Source organism: Armigeres subalbatus, chromosome 1 (genome assembly GCF_024139115.2).
Source record: "Armigeres subalbatus isolate Guangzhou_Male chromosome 1, GZ_Asu_2, whole genome shotgun sequence".
Classification (NCBI taxonomy): domain Eukaryota; kingdom Metazoa; phylum Arthropoda; class Insecta; order Diptera; family Culicidae; genus Armigeres; species Armigeres subalbatus.
This window is the reverse complement of record NC_085139.1, coordinates 135003153-135013807: the sequence shown is the minus strand read 5'-3', so window position 1 is coordinate 135013807 and position 10655 is coordinate 135003153. Positions and strand designations below refer to the sequence as shown.

The following is a 10655-nucleotide window of genomic DNA, read 5'->3' as shown; positions in this document are numbered from 1 at the left end:
TATTGTTATCTTAAATACGTTAACATACTAGCAGACCCGACGAACTTCGTGTCGCCTAAAATTGATTTATTCTCTGCGCTTAATGTTAATGTTTTCGAGTTATGCAGAAATTGATGTTTCACTTGTATGGGAGCCCTCCTTTCCAAAGGAGGGAGGGGTCTCGAACTATCTTAAGAACCTTCCCCGGCCCCAAAAACCTCTGCATACAAATTTTCATGCCGATCGGTTCCGTAGTTTCGGAGTCCATAAGGTTCAGACATACAGAAATTCATTTTTATGTATATAGAAGAAGAAGATTTGGTATTGAAATACCTAAGCATGTTGTGCCTAAAATATTTTGCATATTAATTTTTAGTATTATTTATTGGTATTTTAGCTCTTATGCAAGGCTAGTAAATAACAAAGTATGGTATCAATAACAGAATAAGGTATTATTGAGCTAATTTCTCCTGCTAGGGATATTCTCCCTTGTAAAAGATCGCCGATGAAGCAGGCCTTAGTCACATTACGCCTTGCATATAGAGTCAAGGTTGGAAAGCTGAAAACAGCTAGTCTAGCCTTTGGCTGATTTCCCGAATGAAATAAAAGTTACAGTTCGAAAAGCTAAAACAGTTTGAATAAAAGTTCGATAGGTGAAAAAATCACCCGGTCATAATAAAAGATAAAAGCGAAGCCCAAGAATCTAGTCTATCAAAATTTTTAGGTCCTTGACTGTCGTTTCGCGTTGAAGTTATTTTTTTTCCAACATAATCAAATAATAACAGATAACAGAAAACAACACATTTTCATTATATATGTACCCTAAAAACGACACCTTTCCGGTGCAGGACGAGGACAGAAAACTAGAACTTTCTATTATTGGTTTAAATTAACAGGATCGGATTATTTTAAGCAAAGTTATGCTAATTTAAATTTGGCTCAATAAGGGTTCTTTCCCAAATTACGTAACGCTGAAGGGAGAGGGAGGGGGTCCAGCCGAGCGTTACGATCCATACACAAAATTTAACCTTCCATACAAAAAGTGTTACGTGGAGGAGGGTGGGGGTCCAAAATCACCAAATTTAGCGTTACGTTACGTTAAGACATTTCGGATTAGGGAAACAATTAGGGGCCGTACACTTATTACGTAAGCATTTTTTTTTGGGTTTTTAAACATGGGGGAAGATGTAAGATTTTTTCCATACAAATATTTTTTTATTTATATGGAGCGTAGGAAAATGGAAGACTCTCCATCCCCCCATAAGTGCTACGTAATAAGTGTACGACCCCTTACTCATGTCACATGTTTATGGATCACTGTATTTCGTTTATTACTCAGAAACAAGAAATAATGTTTTAGTATTTAAACGTTTACTTCAACTTTTTTTCAAACAAGTGTCGTTTGGTTACATTGCTCAATGCATGACTTGGTATTCGAGGGACGTCTTTCTACATACTCGTTCCCGGGAGCTAACTTCTTCAGGTCTTCTCTTCAACAACACCAGAACGACCAAGTTTGTAACCGTGGCAGATTGTAACATGACAGATAATTCCGTCTAGTGTATCCTGGTAAGATCTTCCACAATCTTTATTATGTCATCCACCGTCGCCTCTTTCTTGGTTCCTTCGACATCAATCTGCAGCCCTAGAGCCGCTTCATGCATCTTTTCCCGATTTAAATCTAGAAAACTTTCTACCAAATCCCCATCGATGAAGCCTTCGCATCGCTCCGTTTTCATCTCTGTGTGAAAACTGCGCCAGTAAGCATGATCTATTTTGCCTACTGATTTGATTGTATCGGTTAGGTTCTCCTGTAGCTTACGTAGAAATTCGTAGTAGTCGGCCGGAATTTGCGTAACCAGTCCAATCGCCCCGCTGACAGTTCCGAACAGTACACATCCAGAAGTGGGCGTCGTACGTTCGCCAATATTTTCCATTACGAGGGAGCCATGCCGGAACACGTTAACCATATCGCCGAGATGAACCTGGGCAACTTCGGGCATTTGTTGTCGTTCGTCGTCTGTGGTTGCAGCGCTACAGAAAGAAGGCAATCTAGATTAATCTTGGATAAATATCTGATAAAGAAAGCGAGTTTCCTCATCATCCAGTCCAACTTGAATTGCAATATTTTTTACTTTGGATGATTTTTCAAATAATAGTTATAAGGACAATGCCATTTCAATTCAAAAATGGAAATAACTGTAATACACATACCAGTCTTTCAAGCAAACGAAAAGATTGTTACTATTATCCGCCCCGAGGAAGGCGTCGTCGTCCAAAATTTCTACGGCCGTCATCCAGTTCGGTTGATAATCACGTGCGATTTCCTCGAAACTGCCCTCCATTTGTTTGTACTGCAGCAACGTGATGGATCTCATCAAATCGCCGACCAAAATAAAATCACCTGAATCAGGAAAAGTTAAAATTGGAGAATAAATGAAGGTTGATAGTATAGAAACCTTTTGTTTTGCAGTAGAGTGCCAGCACGTTGTTGAAATGACTGCATTCGAGTCGTAAGTCTTTATCATCAGTCCATTCATATAATCGTACAGTTGAGTTGATAGTCGCCAACACTCGTCCATTGAATTCCACCAGCGAGTAACAGGCACCTTTGATTTCTTTTTCACTGACTTGGGTAAGATTTCCATCCGCATAATGGTAGATTATAATGCGTCCCACCTTTGGTTCCGGCTCTTCTGGATTGACCAACGCCGTTCCAACAATGTAATACGTGTTGGGATCATTGCCAAGCTTCGCCGAAATCAATGACATAGCGTACTCTGTCTGCATGAAGTGATGGGCATGTAAGACCTCAAATGTATTCTGGTCAATAATGAGCAAGTTGTGAACTTCCACTTCCTGCCCGAATTCGGCGTTACTAGCTCCGGGCTTGAGTAGTGCTATATTCGTCGACGATGTCACATTCGAAGTCTGCGTTGAGGCACTTTGTCGGGACGGCGCCAGGCCACTGGAATCTTGAACGTCCGTTCGTACCGTAATGACTCCGAACGTTTGCGATGCTTCCTGGTAAGCAATCCGACGAGGCGACTCGCCCAGCGGAACCGTTCGAATGTGTAGCTTTTGTATTTCGTCGATCGTTCCCAGAATAACGGAATTCTTCGTAGCCAACGCCAAACTGTCCTGGTAAGCTTCTGCATTCAGGGAACACATGTGGTTCACCTCCTTCAAGTTGACGTTGGAAAACACCAATTTGTGATTGGAACTGTAGATGACTGTGGGTCGGTCTGAGCAAGCAAAGACATTCGTAGTCGATAAGGAACGGAACGTTTTCAAAATCGTTGGCTGTGTGCCTAAGGTGACTTTCTTCTGGTCTGTCAATCGGTTAGTTTTCTTATCGAGTACGAAATAGAACATTGATCCATCGCCAAGAGCACACAGCAGGTAGACGATTCCCTCGAAATGAGCCATCAAAATGGATCGGGGTATAATTTCTGTAAAAGTTTCATATTATAGAATCTGAAGAAAATTACAATATTTCTATAATAAATGAAGCAAGGGCCACTAAATCTACGATAAATTAGATTTCTATTGATGATTAAAACTGTGAAGAATTGCTTCAAGTATTAAAGATGATTGATAGAAAACAGAACCAACCCTGATTAAAAAGTAGTCAGGATGAGGTGCTTTGACGGTAAACTATAAAAAAAGGATACTTGCCTCCACCTAGCTTTTCAGTGTGTACCATTTCCAAATTCGGCAACCTCAAGATACAAGCAGAAATATCTGTCCAGAGGCCAACCGCCACCAATTCCGCCTCAGTAGCACTGTCTTCCAAAGGCGAAATATCTAAACAAGCTACTTCATAGTCCAACGTGACAGTACTGAGGGATAGAGAATATATTACTTTGATATTCGATAATCTGCTTACGAACAATCTTACCTCTTATGTACCAACTTTCCCGAACCAATTTCAATGTAATAGATATCATAAGCCGTGGCGCATACCATTTGACAGGAATTACAAGCGACAACGCTGATGCGCTTATCATCTGGAGGTTTCCACTCGAAAATCATTGCTTTGTTGTCACACTGAATCAACCGAGCGGTCGTCGGAGTAACCTGAATGATTTGGCCAAAGTCCACGTTGGCGCAATAGAATGTTTGCTGGTCGCTGAGGAATCCAGGAATTTCCGTTTCTTCCACTTCCTCCCCCGACAACGTGAGAATTCGGGTATGTCCAACAAAGGAAAGCACCAACGTATTATCATACGGACTGTCATCGATACCGACACGCAGCGCCCACATACCTTTGATTCCTGGTAAGTCAATGCAGGCATGCTCCTGTATACCGATTCCGTTCCGAATAATACGCAATGAGCCTTCCTTGTAGCTTCCCGAGCACGTGATCATTTGGCCTTGACCTTGCTTTTCCAAATCTACAATGCACATGTCAATTATAGGAGCCAAATTGGTAAACGTTTCCATGACGGTAACGTAAGCTCCGTTGTCGCCCGCCGTTGTGTTCAATTTCACCAACTGTGAATCCCCATGGCGGGATCCTATGAATAGAACTCCATTGTCCAAGTATGTAATACACTCTGGGATGGTAATGTCACCAAGAAGCTCTACTTTAATATCTTTTACACTCAATTGGCCTTTCGCGTTTTCCTCCGTTTCCAAGAACATCATGAAAAGATGACCGCTCATATTGCCTGATTACATAGAAAAATTGTTAATAAAAAGTTATGTGCTGAGAAGAATTCAAGGAACGATTTCTATCAATAGCCTTTCTTGTAATTTACATACCCAACAAATAGCGGAATCCTTTGCTGTCGACTCTGGCATAGCAATTTATGGTACTTTGCTTGATAATGGGTGGAGCTACTGCCACATAACTGTCTCCGTCGTGATACACAACCGACTCTTGTCCAATTACAATCGCTCCGCCGAGGGGTGTTGGCACCGGAATCAACATGGTGGCCTCGGTTTCAACATTATCCTGTTTCCAAGCAATCTTGGTGAAGTCCTTATCCTTCAGATTAATTTCGTGTGTCTTGATGTGGCGGCCATTCAAGTCCTGATGGATGACAATCAACGTCGGATGTTGAGTTCCGTACAAAAATTCCACATCCTGCACGTGAACTTCCTCCATTCGCAAACTGGTGGCCTTCAGCTCGTGGGTATCTCGATCCAGGGGGATAATTTTGAACAAACCCTCGTATAGCCGCATGCCGATAACTCGTGCCTTCGGGTCTATGACTGCCAGGATGCCAGTCTCGGCTGGTTTGCCAACGCGATCTGCCACATTACCGTGGGCTTTGGTGATTATTTCGATGTCATCTCCTTGCACGGCACATTCTAAGATCATCGCATTGTAGCGATGGGTTAAGATGAATATGAGATCCTTTTGTGCCTCCTGAAAAAGATAAAAAAGAATTTTATTTAGCTATAATGGAGCTGACGCCTTTGCTTATGGAACTACCCCACCCATTTTGGCCCTTCATACAGGAGTTTGATGAAATGCAAACAATAATATAAAAATGATCAAATCGTTTGTCAGATTTGGCCAGTGCTATCGGCAGGTGTCTTGCTACAATAGATGGTAGTATCATCATCATCAGCATCAGCATAATGGAGCTGACGCCTTCTGTTTAAAAGTTCACTGTATGCTGAAGTTGTAGAGTTTTGGTTTGTAAATTTAAGCTCAAGATCCAATTCTAATCTTAATCCTAAACTAAAAAACTTTTTTCATTCACCCCAAGGAATTCGTCCAGAAGTTTCCCCAGGTACTCCTCCGTGCTGTACCGATATCGATAAATCCGATATTACTGATAAATATCGGATACAAATGGTCAATACGATAACTCAAAATCCGATACCCAGTGTTAGCTGTCAAATCAAATTGGCGAGCGGCTATTTTCTCCGCGGATATTTTTGATATCGTCTTTGTATCGTATGGTATTTGTCTTTACGACCCGTAATTGTTTTTTTTTTCACGACGACGGATAAACCGGATTACCAACAAGGCAAATCATATGAAAATATGCATCCGGAACGACCCGACATGATTCGTGAATATTATTTCCGAGGCGGCTCACTTAAGTTCTCCATTAGTGCAGCAAACGGTAAACACAGGTAAACACACATAACTCTTTCGAGATGTTATCGGACGTGCGTGGATCCAGATAAATCACATACAGCAACAACAACCCAAAATGTAGTCAACAAAACGAAAATGTTTCGTTCACCTTCTATTTCCATCATATCTCAAATTCCAGTGTACAACAGCATCGCGATGAGAAAGCAACAGACATTACCATCTACTATCAAAACGTAGGTGGTCTGAACACCAGCATCGACGACCACCGCCTCGCTATTTCCAGTTCCTGCTACGACGTTATAGTAATAACAGAGACATGGATCGACTCCAGAACACTTTCCAGCCAAATGTTTGGTCACGATTACGAAGTATTTCGTTGCGATCGGAATCAACACAACAGCAGGAAGTCTACTGGTGGCGGTGTCTTGATTGCCGTGCGTTCCGGAATCAAAGCAAAACCAGTTGAAAGCGATTCTTGGAGGAGTCTCGAACAAGTCTGGGTATCAATCGAGATGGGTGACCGAAGCCTGTTCCTGTGCTCGTTGTATATCCCTCCTGATCTGGTCCGTGACATATAACTCATCGATACTCACTGCCAGTCAGTCTACGCCGTCTTTGAAACGGCCACTCCAACTGACGAAGTGCTTGTCCTGGACGATTTCAACCTGACTGGTGTCTCTTGGAAGCAGTCCCACAGCGGTTTCCTTTACCCTGATCCAGAACATTCGATCCTGCATGCTGGCGCTGTCTGCCTGTTGGATAACTACAGCTCAGCCACTCTTAGCCAAATAAACGACATTGTGAATGAAAACGTTCGCACTTTGGACCTATGCTTTGTAAGCAGACAGGACAATGCACCGCTCATCTTGGCAGCACCTTGCGCACTGGTCAAAAATGCTGCTCATCACCCTCCACTACTTATCAGCATCGAATACAGTCATGTACACGACTTCATCGAACCTACTGCTCCCGTGTCATATGATTTGAAGAAAGCCCACCACTTAAGTATTACAGATGTATTATCGAGTATCGATTGGGGAAACGTTCTCAATACGCATGATGTGGATGAAGCTGCTCTAGTCTTCTCACATGTCATGATGTACGTCATCGATAGGCACGTTCCGAAGAGAGTTCTGAATAACATTTCGCGACCTCCCTGGCAGACAAGCGGATTACGAAAACTGAAGACAGTTAAGAGAGCTTCTCTGAGGCAATTTACCAAGTATCGGACACTACCACTGCGAGATCAGTACGTGAGGCTCAACCATGAATACCAGCGTGTCAGTCGTCAGAACTTTTTGCGTTACCAGCACAGCATTGAGCGTAAGTTCAAGCAGCGGCCAAAATCTTTTTGGAGTTACATCAACAAACAGCGCAAAGAATCTGGTCTGCCATCTTCAATGCAGTACAACGGTGAAATAGCGTCTACCCCATCGGAGCTCTGTGGGCTATTCGCTGAAAAATTTGCCCGTGTCTTTAGCGATGAGCGTATTAGTGCTGACCAAGTTAGACTCGCAGCTAGAAACGTTTCATTAAGCAACCAAACATTAGGCGTGTTAGATGTCGACGTTGACGCTATATCTAGGGCCGCAACAAAACTCAAGTCATCCTATAATCCAGGACCAGACGGTATTCCGTCTGCTTTCCTCAAAAAACAAATTTCTTGTTTGGTTGACCCTCTTCATCGTATTTTTCATTTGTCACTGTCTAGTGGAATATTTCCATCTTGCTGAAAAATCGCTCACATGTTCCCGGTGCACAAGAAAGGTAGCAAACGCAACGTAGACAATTACCGAGGAATCACGTCATTAAGCGCCGTTTCTAAGCTGTTCGAACTCGTTGACATGGAACCACTACATTCGCACTGCAAGCAACATCTCAGCCCCGACAAACACGGCTAAACCGCCGGTCGTTCTACCACTAGCAATTTGCTATGCCTTACTTCGTACATCACCAACAGCATGCTCAGAAGGATGCAAACTGATGTTATCTACACCGACCTTTCCGCCGCATTTGACAAGTTGAACCATGCTATCGCTGTTGCCAAACTCGACAGGTACGGCATCGGTAGTGATTTATTGGGCTGGTTCCGCTCCTACTTGACTGGCCGACAACTGATGGTGACTTTAGATGACTGCGAATCGAATAGTTTCCAAGCAACATCTGGAATACCGCAGAGAAGCCATATTGGGCCACTTATATTCCTGCTCTACTTCAATGACGTCCATCTAGTCATCGAAAGCCCTCGACTGTCGTACGCTGACGATTTGAAAATGTTTCTCCAAATTAGTTCAACTACTGACTGTCTTAATTTACAACGCCAGATCAACCTACTTGACACGACACTCGAACGCACGAATTACATCAAGGACCTTGGTGTAGTCCTGGACTCAGAGCTAACATTTAAGCAGCACATCTCGTACGCTGTCGATAAAGCTTCTACACACAAAAAACAAAAATTGTTTTACAGAAAATTTCATACTTTCCACCTAAAAAGTGCTTGATTTCCTTGAAAATGAAAATGAAATTCGTTTCAGTTAAAGTTATTTTTTCTATTTGAAAGTGTGTTTCTCATTTTCTCAATGTGAAATTGAAAGTTCTTGCGTTCCGCCTTAAAATTGTAAAACTCTCAAATCAATCAACGGTAAACAAAGGTGCGAAACCGGCAAAACAGAGAAAAACAATAAAAAATAATCTTTCACTCAGATCTGGGGCACTACGTGTTACGTAGGTGGTAAATATATGAAATATAATATATCAATATTTTTTCCCAACACAATTGGTTCCATCTTTATAAGACCCACTTAAAGAAATTACTACATGTTTCATTATATTAAAATATTGCATACATCAAATATTCACCTTGCGTGAATATTTTCTTATACATAAATAAATAATAAACTTTACTATTTTTTAGCCATTGATTTATCAAGAACGCACATAGTGCCTTTCCCAGTACATCAGCAGCACCTCTCAGTCTCTTTGTATTAGAAAAGTGCGACGACAAAAACAATTAGCTCTCGACTTGGCTCTCGATCAATTTTTAGTTTTGTTTTAATATACCTAGTTAAACTCGTTTTTAAATGCGGTGTAAATTTGTTCGGTAGTGGCTGAATTTAGCACGATCTAGTGTGCTTTCTGGGTTTTCCGAAAAAAAATGTGCCTCGCAAGTGGGATTCAGAATAGCACCTCATGGAACAGTAGACCGTTCCGATGGTTTACTTCGTTTTCTGGGAACAAACACCAGAAAATAGCACCAACTGTTTGTGGCAAAAGTGCTACCACTAACCCGAGAATGTGCAGCTTGATGTGCTGTTATGTAATACTTGTGACACATATATGATACCAATATCACTGTACAGCATAAAATCATATGTCTGTCACCCAGAATCACGCTGGTATCACGATAGCAAAAGATATTTTAGTTACTAGATAAAGATTGTCGCTACTGTTCCCTTTGTTCTGCTGTCCGAAACATGTGTGGTACATACCTGTCAAATCGTATGGATTTTCCTTCTTTGACATTTAGCTCCCCTATCCTCGCCAGCAAAAGATGTTCCGGACAGCGACGACAGCGACAATCTTTATCTAGTAACTAAAATATCTTTTCGATAGCACGATGATTTCTGTACCCTGCCCTTCGACCGTTGTATTGTACGCAGGGTTACTGATTCCTACATAGCATCATCTTTCGCTTGAGATGCCGCTCAGCTATGAATAGCACAGTTTTTGTTTGTATGTCTTCGTCACACGTGAGAACACGATTCGTAATGAACCAAACCATACATTTCGGGCTTCTCTTTTCATCCGTGCTTTTGCCTATCACTGAGTTACCAGTATCTGCAAATTGGAAGCAAATGGCACTCACCAGTTATTTGTATCTGCACGGATTCTTGCTTTGCATATAAAGTGTTCATCGCATTCCTTGTTGATTGCATCACGAGCGATGGATCGCCAAAACGCATCGCGAGTGATGATGATTGGGTATGATTGGAAGTTGTAAGGAGTGTTACTCAGGATTCTCTTATGGATATAAACCTAGAGGTTCTGCGTTAGCCTTTCGGAACACTTGAAGCGCAAGCCGCGTGGGTTTGTATTTAGTACATGTGGGTGTTAATTATTGTTATATCGCTTCGAACTTAAGAGATAGACGCATACAGTATTCATCAAAGTTATTTGGGAGATCTAGGGCTTCTAGTTGAAGATGAAATCAGATGCATCTTCTTGACAGCACTAGAGTATGTGCGACGACGTAATGGGGTTGAAACTTATACGATTTAACCCTTTAAAAGGCAGATGAATCTAAACAATAAATTAACAAACACAACAATAAGACACAATGTCTGCATGGTATTAAACTCGAATGTAAGTTTGTTATACATTAAACAGTTCAGAAACATTAGAAAATGGTGCCTTGCAAGCGGGACAACATTGGTGGCAATATATTTGCCGCTGCCTTGCAAGCGCAATTTCAGCAGCAACAAAAATAAAAAAAAAAGATTTTTTAAAAATATGTTTTACGTTAAACAACTCAAAACAAGGCACATTACATTTTTTAGTGAAGAGTCCTAGTCGGGAAACGCATTATCAATAAAAACATTTTTTCAGTTTTGTT

General features: G+C 41.6%; 1 protein-coding gene across 1 annotated transcript in view; it reads right to left on the bottom strand.

The window, feature by feature from the left end:
• Nucleotides 1-1278: 1278 nt before the first annotated feature.
• LOC134205152 (DNA damage-binding protein 1) overlaps nucleotides 1279-10655 on the bottom strand; it is a 32330-nt gene continuing 22953 nt past the window's right edge. The window contains exons 3-8 of the mRNA XM_062680128.1: nucleotides 4747-5356; nucleotides 3881-4652; nucleotides 3658-3821; nucleotides 2439-3431; nucleotides 2194-2383; nucleotides 1279-2013 (exon numbers count right to left, since the gene is read on the bottom strand). Coding sequence (XP_062536112.1) covers nucleotides 1536-2013; nucleotides 2194-2383; nucleotides 2439-3431; nucleotides 3658-3821; nucleotides 3881-4652; nucleotides 4747-5356 — 3207 coding nt within the window. The 3' untranslated portion in view covers nucleotides 1279-1535. The remainder of the gene's footprint in view (nucleotides 2014-2193; nucleotides 2384-2438; nucleotides 3432-3657; nucleotides 3822-3880; nucleotides 4653-4746; nucleotides 5357-10655) is intronic.